This window comes from Sinocyclocheilus grahami, unplaced genomic scaffold (genome assembly GCF_001515645.1).
Source record: "Sinocyclocheilus grahami isolate Dianchi unplaced genomic scaffold, SAMN03320097.WGS_v1.1 scaffold1758.1, whole genome shotgun sequence".
NCBI classification, from domain to species: Eukaryota; Metazoa; Chordata; class Actinopteri; order Cypriniformes; family Cyprinidae; genus Sinocyclocheilus; species Sinocyclocheilus grahami.
In genome coordinates, this window is record NW_015506937.1 from 115,181 (window position 1) to 130,236 (window position 15,056).

The 15,056-nt window shown below is 39.8% G+C and overlaps 2 protein-coding genes across 2 annotated transcripts; both read left to right on the forward strand.

Annotated features, from left to right (window-relative positions):
- Positions 1 to 960: 960 nt before the first annotated feature.
- On the forward strand, positions 961 to 1,791 carry LOC107572483 (gastrula zinc finger protein XlCGF8.2DB-like; the record flags this gene model as incomplete). The annotated part of the gene is made up of 1 exon (XM_016258903.1): positions 961 to 1,791. A coding segment is annotated over exon 1 (765 nt), but the record flags the coding sequence as incomplete, so codon positions are not given.
- A 2,957-nt stretch (positions 1,792 to 4,748) lies between these two features.
- On the forward strand, positions 4,749 to 12,924 carry LOC107572484 (gastrula zinc finger protein XlCGF57.1-like). The gene is made up of 4 exons (XM_016258904.1): positions 4,749 to 4,806; positions 5,219 to 5,373; positions 9,953 to 10,441; positions 11,836 to 12,924. The coding sequence occupies exons 2-4, from the start codon at positions 5,289 to 5,291 to the stop codon at positions 12,528 to 12,530; spliced, it is 1,269 nt and encodes a 422-aa protein (XP_016114390.1). The 5' UTR covers positions 4,749 to 4,806; positions 5,219 to 5,288; the 3' UTR covers positions 12,531 to 12,924.
- Positions 12,925 to 15,056: the final 2,132 nt, after the last annotated feature.

Sequence of the window (15,056 nt, forward strand, 5' to 3'; positions counted from 1 at the left end):
ATGACACATCATACAGGCAGGAGTACTGTTGCCACAGCTCCACGAACCTTTCCTCCATCTCATAACTCCACCTAGCAGCACCATCATCTCTCTTTCGTTTCGCCATGTTTGAAATCTGTGTATGAAAGCGCTTCTGTGCTGCTATTGGTCAACGTCACCAACGTGACAGAACTCGTCGTGGACGACAGGAAAAAAATTAAACATGCTAGTCTTTCTGTCGTGAAGCATCGCAGACGCAGAATCGGTTGTCGTCCACTATGACACACTACACGAGCTGAAACGGTGGAATCTTGCGTCTCGACGCTCATTGTCGTTTACGAATCCCCACGACACGCTACGTCAAGCAAATCGTGCCAAAATCGGGCTAAAATGGTGTAGTCTGAACCGGGCATAAGTTGATCGTAGGGTGATAAGTTGATTGGTGGCAATGGGTCTACGATGTACTTAGGCTTACAATGCTTTTGGGAAACGCAGCCCTTTCATAGGGTGATTTGTGAAACACGAAACACATCACTTGCATGATTTTATGGTGAAATTTATTTTTCATGTTAATCGGGTCAATTTTGATCAAGAACAATGCACTGTGCGGTGTGAATACTCTAATCTGTTAACATGGGTGCCGAAAAAAATAAGCGCTGCTTACGCATGCAGTGTGAAACCGGCATTTAACTGCTTTTGTATTTTTCTTCTAGACCTGATTGAGAAGAGTCAAGAGCTGAAGGATTTGGAAGAGAAAGATCATGATTTAAAAATTGGAGAAAATCACTTGCATGATTTTATGGTGAAATGTATTTTTCATGTTAATCGGGTCAATTTTGATGAAGAACAATGCACTGTGCGGTGTGAATACTCTAATCTGTTAACATGGGTGCCGAAAAAAATAAGGGCTGCTTATGCTCTGCTTACGCATGCAGTGTGAAACCGGCATTTAACTGCTTTTGTATTTTTCTTCTAGACCTGATTGAGAAGAGTCAAGAGCTGAAGGATTTGGAAGAGAAAGATCATGATTTAAAAATTGGAGAAAAGATGGAATCTAACAGTTTTTTTATCTGCCGTCAGTGTGGAAAGAGTTTCAATCGAAAACAGAACCTTACGCTCCACATGAAAGTTCACACTGGAGAGAGACGTTTCATCTGTCAACAGTGTGGAAAGAGTTTTGCTCAAAAAGGAAGCCTTACAGTCCACATGAGAGTTCACACCGGAGAAAAGCCTTATACTTGCACTCAGTGTGGAAAGAGTTTTGCACATAAAGGCAACTTTAATTTCCACATGAGAATTCACAGTAGAGAGAGCTCCTTCACCTGCAAACAATGTGGGAAGAATTTCCCTCAAAAACAAAACCTGGCAATCCACATGAGGATTCACTCTGGAGAGAAGCCTTACACTTGCACTCAGTGTGGGAAGAGTTTTGCTCATAAACATACTCATAATGACCACATGAGAAGTCACACCGGAGAGAAGATGTTCATATGTGGTCAATGTGGAAGGAGTTTCATACATAAAGTAAGCCTTAATCGCCACATAAGGACTCACTCTGGAGAAAACCGTTTTATATGTAATCTGTGTGGAAAGAGTTTTTGTCATAAATGTAGCCTCAAAATTCACATGAGAGTTCACACTGGAGAGAAGCCTTACACTTGCACTCAGTGTGGAAAGAGTTTCACTCATCAACACAACTTTAGTTACCACATGAGAGTTCACACTGGAGAGAAGCCTTACACTTGCACTCAGTGTGGAAAGAGTTTCACTCATCAACACAACTTTAGTTACCACATGAGAGTTCACACTGGAGAGAAAATTAACACTCGCCAAGCGCCAAATGCGAGTAAAAATCAGCGTTGGCGAGTATATGTAACAGTGTCAGTTGCCAGTTGGCGAGTACAACTTTTACAAATTATAACAATGCAATGAAGTGAAAACAACAGCCAGTTTTAAAAGAGATTTCCCGTTTCTGACATAAGCGAATAAAATAATATTTTCCGAAAACAAGATCATCGTGATTAGCTGTTCTGTCATAAGCGACAAGAGCGAATCAAATAATAGGATACGAACGGGCTGATAAGGTCAGAGCAGAGTGATGGCCAGCTTGTCCCCAGACACGGTTCTAATAACTTTTACCTGAGAAGATACTGCTGCTTCATTTCGGAAGATTAACTTTTCCCTTCTTTATTCTTCATAACCCAAGAATGCGGCGACACATACCTGAGGTTGTCTAAACGGTGCAGAGAAGTAAAGTTTGAAAGGCTGCGCGTTTGGCTGTATGCACACCCTGAGCCGCTTCAGACAGCGCACCAGTAACGTAGACCAACCATGTTCCGTACACTTTTCGCCCTTCACCGCACGCCAGCGACCACTCCTTCGTTGCTGAAAGCCAGACAAGCATGTTTCTGTGATCATTCTCTGGGGGAATACCCATTGCACAGTCCACACTTTGATTGATGTCTTTTGGACCAATAGTTTTTGAGAAAAGTGGGGAAAAGTAGCTCCTCAGCACGTGTACGGAAGATGATAAGCGTTAAAGGCGTTCCGTACAGAGCGCATACTTTGATTTCAACGACAAAAATTGACGTTTAACGGATCAACTTTGAGCTGTTTATTTATTTTAACTGAAGAAAACAACATTTCAATGAACAAGAAAGGGGAGTACCTTTTTAGTTGTTTAAAATTTAAGTTATTTGCCGTTTTAATAAGCTCCATGCGAGCTAGGCCTGATTGTGTCGTGATATTGATTATGGCATGTGGGTTAAGCATGAATCATGTGAAACGTTTGTGAATAACGTTACCATATCTTTCTGAAGACAAAGAAGGGCAAACAATTTGAACGGATTCGAAATATTTAATGATCAACCAATGTGAAAACTGTCTTGAGTCACAGATGAAAATGGCTTACTATTGTAAAACAGTAAGTAATACGGGTTCGAAACAACAAGAGAGTGAGTAAATGATGACAGAACTTACTAAGAAATTACTAATGACTTTACCTTGATGCATGAATATGCAGCTTTAAATCAATTTAAATGTACTTGCATGACAAAAGATGCAGCGACCTGTTCCTGTTGGCTCTTTATCTGCAGCTGACACAAACCAAATGGAGAAAAAGTGAAAAAATCAATGAATATCAGTGAAATATATTGCATATAGCAATACAAATTCAAATGTATTTTTACATTTGACAGCGTAACTTACTGAATGTACCCATAAAGATGGTCACTAACGTCTCTCTATTAGTTATGAACAGCCAAAAAACGTTTCCATTCCAATTTTGCGAAATATTCCTGTTTTTGATTTGCCTGAAAAACCACCTGATGCGAGCGTAAGATGTTTTTTTTGCGATATATGGGAGTTTTTGCAAAATTGAAACGTTTCCATTAGATGCATTTTCAATTCGCAATTTCAATTTGCGCAATTTGAAGTGTAATGGAAACGCAGCTATTGTGCTCAGGAGAAAGCAACATAAACCAACTGTGCAGCAAGAAAAAAAAAAGGTCATTTGTTGAAAATAGTATATAAATAGTACACATATGTAGATATTTAATATGATCAAAAATACTGTCATATTATTAAAAAAGGGCAATGTATTATTAGAAACACTTTAATATAAGTATTAATAACTGAATTTAAGTAATAAGTGGAAACAACAATCTGTGTGTGTGTGATTCACTTATAAAGTCACATTTTTAACTAATAACTCATTACCTATTTATTGTTGCAGTTGCTAATTTTTGAATAATCTGTGGCCCTAACAAAGCTTTAGTTTTATTGACAAAGCCTTTTAGACAGAATCATGAATTAAATACTACTAGATGTGCTGCACAAGACGAGACAGCGTGTCTTTAAAGAAGAACAAAACTCAGAATGCATGTTTTATTGTTGGACTGCTTTGCTTCTGTTGTGTGTGAATCCTCCAGCACTGGTGTCTGAGCAGGACTTTTATTTTGGTGTCATAAGCCAGCGTCGGGGATTCGGCTGAAAACAGGTTTGTTTATTGCTTTCAGAGTTTAAGTCGAAGCTAACGATGTGAAATGGCTTGAATGTTGTTTAACGTGAGACTAGTGCTTTATCTGAGGTTAATGTGCGTTCTTAGTGGGAGTAAAGCGCATCAGTAACTGAGTAAAAGAAACATTTTCATCTGAATTATACATGTATATGTGTCTCTGTTCTTCTCTCTTCTGGCGTGAGATGTTTACATTTCTGATCATTGACATTTAATTCAGAGTAGCCCTGAAACAATTAATAGTTTTACTTCACTTAAAAAAAAAAAAGAAAAGATTTTGAGAACTGATTGTAACTTTGAAATTCAATTTTAAAAGTAATAATAGAGAAACTGAGCTTTTTGAAGCTGCTTGTTTGTTTAAACACTGATTAAAGGGGTCATATGATGCTTTTTTTAAAGATCATTATTTTGTGTATTTGGTGTAACAGAATATGTTGACATGCTTTAATGTTCAAAAAACACATTAGTTTTCAAATACTGTACATTATTGTAGGTCCTCTATGCCCCGCCTCTCTCAAACGCTTCGTTTTCTACAAAGCCCCTCCTTCCGACAAGCGCAGTCTGCTCTGATTGGCCAGCTGACCCAGTGCATTGTGATTGGCCGAACACCACAAGCACTCGTCGGAAATGTAACGCCCCTTACCATAATCGCGAGCTTCATCTTTCAAAATAAATGTAAAGACAGAGCCCTGTTGTGTGTGAATCCTCCAGCACTGGTCAGCACTGGTCAGCACTGGTGTCTGAGCAGGACTTTTATTTTGGTGTGGTGGTGTGACGTCATAAGCCAGCGTCGGGGATTCGGCTGAAGACAGGTTTGTTTATTGCTTTCAGAGTTTAAGTCGAAGCTAACGATGTGAAATGGCTTGAATGTTGTTTAACGTGAGACTAGTGCTTTATCTGAGGTTAATGTGCGTTCTTAGTGGGAGTAAAGCCCTGCTGCTCAAAACTGTAAATGCAACAAAAACTACAAACTTTTTACAAACCAACTGCATATAAAGTAATTAAAGTGTAATCTAATGACTGCAATCTACCGATCATTTAGTATCTCAACAGATGTGTATGAAGTGTCTGTATATATTTTTTCTCATTAGTTTATTTAAGGCCATTAACTATCACTGAGACTGACTCCATTAGCAGTGCACTGACGACTCGACAAGGGAGCTAAACTCGTTTAGTTTGAATCGATTTTTCTTTGTTTATTTTTTCTCATTTTAACCATGACAGTATCGAACCACACAGAAGAAAAAAACTCCTGGTGAAGCAGCTGAGATCCACGTGACACACGATTATAAAGATGGCGTTCATTAAAGAGGAGAGTGAAGACTTCAGGATTGAAGAAGTGTTCAGTCTGAAACAAGAAGGTACTGAGGAACAAACAGGTTGGTTTTCATTTGATATTAAAATGTCAGTCTCTATATTCAGTCTATATTTTTGAAGAATGTCTTGTGACTGAGTGTCCAAATTTAAGTGGTTTTATTTGACATGGAGCCTCGTGTATAAAAACTAGTGAAGTTAGGTTCTTGAACGAATCATTCTTTTGAGCCGGTTCACAAATCGAACTGAATCGAACTTTAGTTCCGGGTTGATGACGCAGGACGCACAGCCGAACTAGCACGTCCAACTCGAAAAGAACCGAATGAGCCGGTTCAACCAACTGTCGAAGATTACTGAGGACTCAACAAGAACCGAATGAGCCGTGGCGAAGTTTGCAGAGGATTCAACAAGAACCGAATGAGCCGTGGCGAAGTTTGCAGAGGATTCAACAAGAACCGAATGAGCCGTGGCGAAGTTTGCAGAGGATTCAACAAGAACCGAATGAGCCGTGTCGAAGTTTGCCGAGGATTACCGAGGACTCAACAAGAACCGAATGAACCGTGGCGAAGTTTGCCGAGGATTACTGAAGATTCTGATGAGTTAAGTTGACGATACTGTGCAAGCCTGAGGCGCGTACTGGAAATATGCTTATTATGACTGTTATTTACATTTTATTAAAACCTGAAAAAACCTTTCTGTCGAGTTATTGGCAGCGCATGCGTAGCTCGGTGAACCGGGTAGCTCTGTGGACTGTTTCATCCTGTCAAAGAATGACTAAACCTCGAGCCAATAGCCTTCGAGTTTGAGATGTGACGGAGCATGTGATTTGTTGAATGTAGTGAACGAATACGCCCTTCACTGAACGAGTTTCTTTTGAGTCTGAACGAGATCGAGAGATCTTCTCGTTCGTGAGCGAAATGACCGAACTGGTACATATCTCGTTCGTAAACTAAATGAATGAGTGTGTACCTGGTCAGTCGGCCATTTAGCATGTCAATCTCGAGCAGCAATCAGCAGAAAGCGGATGCAAAGCGCAGTTATAGGTACTGTGCACATACGCTTGTTTATATGTTCATATTTAGCATACAGAACATAACTCCACGTTTAATCCAACACATAAGACACGCTTTTTCACCACCTGCTGGCGTGTTTATGTAATATGAAGAAATGGTCACTGAACAAATCAGTGAACGAATCATTTTGGTGAACAAACTGAAAATTAACGAATCTCTTGAAAGAATCAATTTCCATCACTAGCTGCCATCAAGAGAAGCCGAGAAGCTCCTACTTCTATATAAAAAATAACTTAAGAACATATATATATACATATGAACCTCATTAACTGCCCAATATCAACTTCTGAACTGAAAACAATGACAGCCATTCATGTTCATCACTTAACTATGCAACTAAAAAAAGTGACTGATTTGTTGTCATGAAGTGATTTTTGTCTTCTCATCCTCAAAACCAGTGATTCTGTGGAAAGATACTCAAGATGTAGATTAGGGATGTCAATTTCGACAAATTCTCACGATCACTTCGTTTAAATTAACGATCAATTAATCGATTAATCGTTAACCTTTATACTGCAAGATGCGTCTACTGCAGTAGCATAGTTACCGCATGACCAGGTGTGCAATGACACTAAAAACGCAAGCGTCCTCACACAAAGGAAAGGGTTTTTACTGTAAATAAAATGCTAGTAGGATTATCAAATGAATCGATTGATCATTTAATAGAATTATTTAATTATTCAAATATAATGACTAATATAACACCGTTTCAGATGCGCACTCCAACTGGTGCATGCGTGCGTCCATGTCAGCAAGTTTTTGTTACTGTAAGTGTGTTATTTTCTTCCCAAATGTGCATAGGATATTGTGCATATTAAGGAAAATCCGGAGAATGCGAAAAGCCCATCTCCTCGTGAATGCCCATTACGTGTTAAAGGCCTATGCCATTTAGTTATTAGCCCACTTCAGCGGTCTTGAAATTGAGATTTACTCACCTCACATGGATGACATTTTAATACTTATATATTACTTGCTCAAGAGCTAAATTTACCAGTTAAGTTAAATGATATGCTAATCAATATCGAATAATTAACGATCTGATGATGCAGTCTACACTGGATGCGGCTCGCCGCAACGCAACACAACCCCAGACAGTAAACTGATACCCCGTTCTGTTTCTGACGCACTCAAAGCATAGTACCGGAGTAGTTCTTAATAAATTTAGAGGCTGTTCTCTAAGAAAGTTGTTCACTTCGCTTTCCGAGTCGTTGATATCCCGTTCATTGTAATTACTTCCGAGAAGCATCCGAAGGGCTCTTTTCCCGTCATCACCTCCTTGGGCCTGCTGGACACTTTGAGTAACCCCACTATTTGGATTTTCTGTATGGGGCCCGGTCAGAACTACTGCGGAAGCCATTTCATGCAGCTTTGCATTGGCAGCCAACCTCTCTGATGTGGTTAGAAAGCCTAGATGTTTGTGTCTGGCATCCAGCATCGTTGCTATCATCGATGGCTTTGATGGGAGTGTACTAAATTGAACCTAAAGTAATGAATATAAGCGATTAGGTGGTGCATCGCCTATGAAATTATTTTGTATGGAATGGATGTTTCTCAAAACGTCTCTTACCTGCATTCGTTGCGCCAATGAGGCATGCACTTTTGCTTTGAACTCCAAAACCCGAGTGCTGTCCTCTTCGTTTCTCATAAGATGTGAATGTAAGTAAGTGATAGGATAGATATTTGAGATGGACACATCAGATTCGGTAGACATTACAGACGTGGCACACTTTAACGCTGCCAACACAGGTGCCACGTCCTCCATCAGCTGCTAGTATTCATCTTTGAGCTCAAGAATTCTGGCGTCCGCTAGTTTGGTGACAGTGCGGTCAGACAGTACGGCAGTCACTGCCCACCTTTGTTCCACGAGCCGGGCAAACATGTCACTGATCGAGTTCCACCTTGTCTTGCAGGACTGTATCAGTCGATGCGGTGGAAGTTTCAACTGTGCCTGTTTGTCACGGAGTGCTCTGGAAGCCATAGTACTGTGATTGAAGTGCTGAACAAGTCTTCCAGCAGCTGCGATGACCCTGTTTATGTATATGTTGAAGGCATCGTTTATGGCGAGTTGTAATGTGTGGGCAAAGCACGACACGGAATCCCAGCAGACAAGAGTTTGATCGTTTGTTGCAACGAACTACTTTGTTTGGCCTTCCAAAAGAGGACGATATCCCCTTCATCATGCCTAGAGCTGATCCGTGCTAGTCGCTGAGGAAATACATCAACTTCGCGCTGTGGATCGCCAGATCGGCTTTTACCGTGGACGAAGTGGAGTCCAGCCCGGGGTCGTCACATGTGGTTGCCGCAAGCCCGCCAGCTTTCGCTCACTCAAGCCGACAGCCTCCGCTCACTCTAGCCGCCGGCCTCCGCTCACTCAGGCCGCCGGCCTCCGCTCACTCAAGCCGCCGGCCTCCGCTCACTCAAGCCGCCGGCCTCCGCTCACAGCCCACAGAGAGTCAGGACCTCGGTTTAATGTCTCATCCGAAAGACTTCTGTGTTAGCTGCGTCACACGGATACGCTGTTTTCCGTTCAGATCAAATCACAACAACGTAGGAAACAGATCCGGCATGACGCAACTGACACAGAACAGCATATGCTGTTTACAGGGTGATGCGGAGGAGACGAATTGTTGAATAAAGTCGTTTTTTTTTTGTGCACAAAAAGTATTCTCGTAGCTTCATATAATTGCAGATGAACCACTGATGTCACATTGTCACATGTTATCTGAACATGCAATACGCCAAAATAAAGGTCAGACCCTCTACTTTCAAACAAAAAAAAGTTTTTTTTCTTTTTTTCTACATTGTTTTTTTTATCAACACTACGTTTTGAGAAAAAAGCTGACAAAATTGCATTTTTATCAAGTACTAGCCTACATCTGGATCATATTCAGTAATATTATCAAAGCAAAGATGCAGTGGATGGCTTCCATCAGCACTCCCAAAGCTTGCACAGGCCTTCCTAGATTGACATTTCACTCTGTAACATTAGGCAGTTTTCATTTATACGCGGTTAGTGTTGAATATCGCATTATTTTTCATGATTCTGCGTCTTCCTGGTCTGTGTTTTTGATCGGCACACTCAAGACTCATTCAGGAGATGTGTGATAGCGCCCCCTAGTGTATAATAGCAAGAACGCGGAAACCCGGAAAATCCGATCTGCCTACGGATATCGGTCTCAGTATCAACATTGTGACAAATGATACTCCCCAAATAGGCGATTTTTTTCCCGCTGTGTCCAGTCGTGTTGCATCTACAGTGATGACTGGCACTCGATTTTTCCAGGCTGATACGCAGGCCGGTCTTACTGGCTTCGTGGTTCATGTGAGATAAGACTTAAACTGTGCTAATGCTTGTTCACAAATGGCAATATAATTCTCATGCTGTCCACAGGAATGTTGTGCTGGAAAATAAACCTTTGGTCATGCTCTGTTTCGCAAGGCGTTTGATAACTGGCAGGTTGACGGCAGTTTGAAGGCAAACAGTTTCTGAGATTACAAGAAACACCTTTTTCATTAGTCTTTTTTTCAGTAGACTTTGATGACTTAAACTGCTTTTGTATTTTTCTTCTAGACCTGATTGAGAAGAGTCAAGAGCTGAAGGATTTGGAAGAGAAAGATCATGATTTAAAAATTGGAGAAAAGATGGAATCTAACAGTTTTCTTATTTGCCGTCAGTGTGGAAAGAGTTTCAATCGAAAACAGAACCTTACGCTCCACATGAAAGTTCACACTGGAGAGAGACATTTTATCTGTAAACAGTGTGGAAAGAGTTTTGCTCAAAAAGGAAACCTTAAAATTCACATGAGAGTTCACACTGGAGAAAAGCCTTATACTTGCTCTCAGTGTGGACAGAGTTTTGCACATAAAGGCAACCTTAATTCCCACACGAGAACTCACAGTGAAGACAGCTTGTTCACCTGCAAACAATGTGGAAAGAATTTCCCTCAAAAACAAAACCTGGCAATCCACATGAGGATTCACTCTGGAGAGAAGCCTTACACTTGCACTCAGTGTGGGAAGAGTTTTGCTTATAAACATACTCATAATAACCACATGAGAAGTCACACGGGAGAGAAACTGTTCAAATGTGATCAGTGTGGAAAGAGCTTCACGACAGAACTAACCCGTAGATACCACATGACCATTCACACCGGAGAGAAACAGTTCAAATGTGGTCAATGTGGAAGGAGTTTCATACATAAAGTAAGCCTTAATCGCCACATAAGGACTCACTTGGGAGAAAACTGTTTTATATGTCATCTATGTGGAAAGAGTTTTAGTCATAAATGTAGCCTCAAAATTCACATGAGAGTTCACACTGGAGAGAAGCCTTACACTTGCACTCAGAGACGAATTGTTGAATAAAGTCGTTTTTTTTTTGTGCACAAAAAGTATTCTCGTAGCTTCATATAATTGCAGATGAACCACTGATGTCACATGTTAAATGAATATCTGAACATGCAATACGCCAAAATAAAGGTCAGACCCTCTACTTTCAAACAAAAAAAAGTTTTTTTTCTAGCTTTAAGCATTGTTTTTTTTATCAACACTACGTTTTGAGAAAAAAGCTGACAAAATTGCATTTTTATCAAGTACTAGCCTACATCTGGATCATATTCAGTAATATTATCAAAGCAAAGATGCAGTGGATGGCTTCCATCAGCACTCCCAAAGCTTGCACAGGCCTTCCTAGATTGACATTTCACTCTGTAACATTAGGCAGTTTTCATTTATACGCGGTTAGTGTTGAATATCGCATTATTTTTCATGATTCTGCGTCTTCCTGGTCTGTGTTTTTGATCGGCACACTCAAGACTCATTCAGGAGATGTGTGATAGCGCCCCCTAGTGTATAATAGCAAGAACGCGGAAACCCGGAAAATCCGATCTGCCTACGGATATCGGTCTCAGTATCAACATTGTGACAAATGATACTCCCCAAATAGGCGATTTTTTTCCCGCTGTGTCCAGTCGTGTTGCATCTACAGTGATGACTGGCACTCGATTTTTCCAGGCTGATACGCAGGCCGGTCTTACTGGCTTCGTGGTTCATGTGAGATAAGACTTAAACTGTGCTAATGCTTGTTCACAAATGGCAATATAATTCTCATGCTGTCCACAGGAATGTTGTGCTGGAAAATAAACCTTTGGTCATGCTCTGTTTCGCAAGGCGTTTGATAACTGGCAGGTTGACGGCAGTTTGAAGGCAAACAGTTTCTGAGATTACAAGAAACACCTTTTTCATTAGTCTTTTTTTCAGTAGACTTTGATGACTTAAACTGCTTTTGTATTTTTCTTCTAGACCTGATTGAGAAGAGTCAAGAGCTGAAGGATTTGGAAGAGAAAGATCATGATTTAAAAATTGGAGAAAAGATGGAATCTAACAGTTTTCTTATTTGCCGTCAGTGTGGAAAGAGTTTCAATCGAAAACAGAACCTTACGCTCCACATGAAAGTTCACACTGGAGAGAGACATTTTATCTGTAAACAGTGTGGAAAGAGTTTTGCTCAAAAAGGAAACCTTAAAATTCACATGAGAGTTCACACTGGAGAAAAGCCTTATACTTGCTCTCAGTGTGGACAGAGTTTTGCACATAAAGGCAACCTTAATTCCCACACGAGAACTCACAGTGAAGACAGCTTGTTCACCTGCAAACAATGTGGAAAGAATTTCCCTCAAAAACAAAACCTGGCAATCCACATGAGGATTCACTCTGGAGAGAAGCCTTACACTTGCACTCAGTGTGGGAAGAGTTTTGCTTATAAACATACTCATAATAACCACATGAGAAGTCACACGGGAGAGAAACTGTTCAAATGTGATCAGTGTGGAAAGAGCTTCACGACAGAACTAACCCGTAGATACCACATGACCATTCACACCGGAGAGAAACAGTTCAAATGTGGTCAATGTGGAAGGAGTTTCATACATAAAGTAAGCCTTAATCGCCACATAAGGACTCACTTGGGAGAAAACTGTTTTATATGTCATCTATGTGGAAAGAGTTTTAGTCATAAATGTAGCCTCAAAATTCACATGAGAGTTCACACTGGAGAGAAGCCTTACACTTGCACTCAGTGTGGAAAGAGTTTCACTCATCAACACAACTTTAGTTACCACATGAGCTCCTTCACCTGTAAATCTGAGTGAACGTTCACTGCTGCGGAGTGTGGGCCAACTCTTGATTGTCCACCTTCATACCCACTTCTCTTATTTTCATTCTTCACCTCTATCTACATTATCTTGAGGCTATATCTGGCCATCTACTTTGCTGTAGTTTCAAGAAATAAGCATTTAGTCACTTAGCAGACCCTTTTATCCAAATCAACTATAACAATATTGTCTGGACCTCCACTGGGGACTTTAATTGAATACCCCTGTTATAGAGACATCGTTCCAATTCATATATTGATCACTTGGAATCAAAATAGTAGTTGAACTTTGGTCATGCTGTGAAAAGCCACACTGTATAACTGAATGATAATGTAAATAATGGTCATATAAATAAAATGACAAGCTGAATGAAATAAAGAACTTTACACTACACTTTCTGATTCATCTTAGTGAGAGAATTTACTGATAATGTACTCATCTGATGACATCTGGAAGGTACCTCCGTGAAGTTGGCGCCCCATAAAAATAAATAATCACCAAAACTATGCCATTCGTTTGTGCCGCAAAAAACAAGTGTTTGTGCTGGTTTGGTGTTTGAGATATTAAACATAATTCTGTGAAAAGCCACACTGTATAACTGAATGATAATGTAAATAATGGTCATATAAATAAAATGACAAGCTGAATGAAATAAAGAACGTTACACTACATTTTCTGATTCATCTTTAGTGAGAGAATTTACTGATAATGTACTCATCTGATGACATCTGGAAGGTACCTCCATGAAGTTGGCGCCCCATAAAAATAAATAATCACCAAAACTATGCCATTCGTTTGTGCCGCAAAAAACAAGTGTTTGTGCTGGTTTGGTGTTTGAGATATTAAACATAATTGTTTTGGACCGTGAGACGTCACTCTCCACCCCATGTTGCCCAAATCACTCCAAAGTTCGCTTGTGCTGGGTTTGTGCCGTTAAAACAAACGCTGAATCTATTTTCCTTCCTTAGATTTAACCACAATGTTTTCGGCGAGCTGTGACGTCACTCTCCACCCCAGTTTGTCTAAATCGCACAAAACCGGTGTCATTCGTTTGTGCTCGATTTGTGCCATTGAAATTAACATCAAATATAATTCCCCTTCTTAGAAATAACAAACAGAATTCGGGGCAGTGACGTCACTCTCCACCCCTGCCGTCCAAATCTCTCCAAACTGGCTTCCTGTTCATTTGTGCTTGATTTGTGTCGTTAAAAGAAACAATGTTACCATGACCTCTTCTTAAATATAACGGAATCTTTACTCTCCATCCCATTTAGCACGGCCACAGAGTTTTTTCTTTCTTTTTTTTCTTTATTCTTTCTATTTTACAGTGAGTCTAAATCCTTTCGTTTGTGCTGTTAGAAAATTGAACACTGCATTTATCCACCTAAAAAACAAATAAGGCCTATGCTTCAGGGTGCTCTTCACAACAAATGCCACATTCATTTGTGCTCGAATTGTGCCTTGAAAAGAAATTCTGGCTGTAATTAAAATTCTTCATAAATATGTAACAAGGAAAAGAACACGCTATTTGTAGGCTAATGTAATTACATGGTATGACTGCATTTAACATCTATGCATAGCCGCGGGAACGTATGTAAACATATTATAATATTAATAAGTTTAATTTCTTCATTAAATATAAGTGAGTGTCTTTATTGTTGCTGTGCTTTCAATGACCCACAAACTTAGCAGTCGTTTTAAACAAGGGAAAATACCTTATTTGGGTTACAACGCAAGTATGCAATATTCGTCTTATTCATTTTGTTAATAAAAGTTAGATGTTAAATATATGCAAATTTGCCATTGTATTTTATGACTTACTGTATGTATTTTAATTAATAGGCTAATAATGAACTACAAATGACGATAATTTCAAGGTAAGGGGAAATCCAAAGACCATTATTTTAGAGCCCTGCATTTCAGCCCAGGCCTGACTTATACGCCCCTATAGTAGGGTTGTGACGGTGAGGAAATTTTCCCACCGGTTAATCGACATGTGACAACACCGGTAATACCAGTATCACCGCGGGGGGCGTTCCTTCTTTTCCTTGCTTTTCTTCACTTTTGAATAGTTTAAAAGCGGCGTGCGCATTTTACTTTCACTTTCGAATTAGCGGCAGTTCAGCGTCAATTGCTTGAATGCAACAACAAAATACAATGTCTAACTCACTTAGACACTAGCGTATATATAAAACATAGAACTTTTATTAACATTGGGGCAGGCTATGCCTAATATAAAATAACAAATAACTTACATAAAGTTTAAATAGGTATACAAAACTGGAAATAAGTAAACATGTATAATATATAACCAAATAAATAAGAAACGTAGAACGTTTATTAGCAAAACGAGTAAGAAAGCTTGGAAGGCACGGCATACACCTTGATGTAAAATCAAATAAATAAATGACAAAGTTTAAATAAAGTAAATATCAGCAAACAATATTTTGTTATCGGCTTTCACCGTTTTCACCGCTCCTTTGCCGGGACCGCAGTTCTCGACCCCGCCGCCTCAGCTCACTC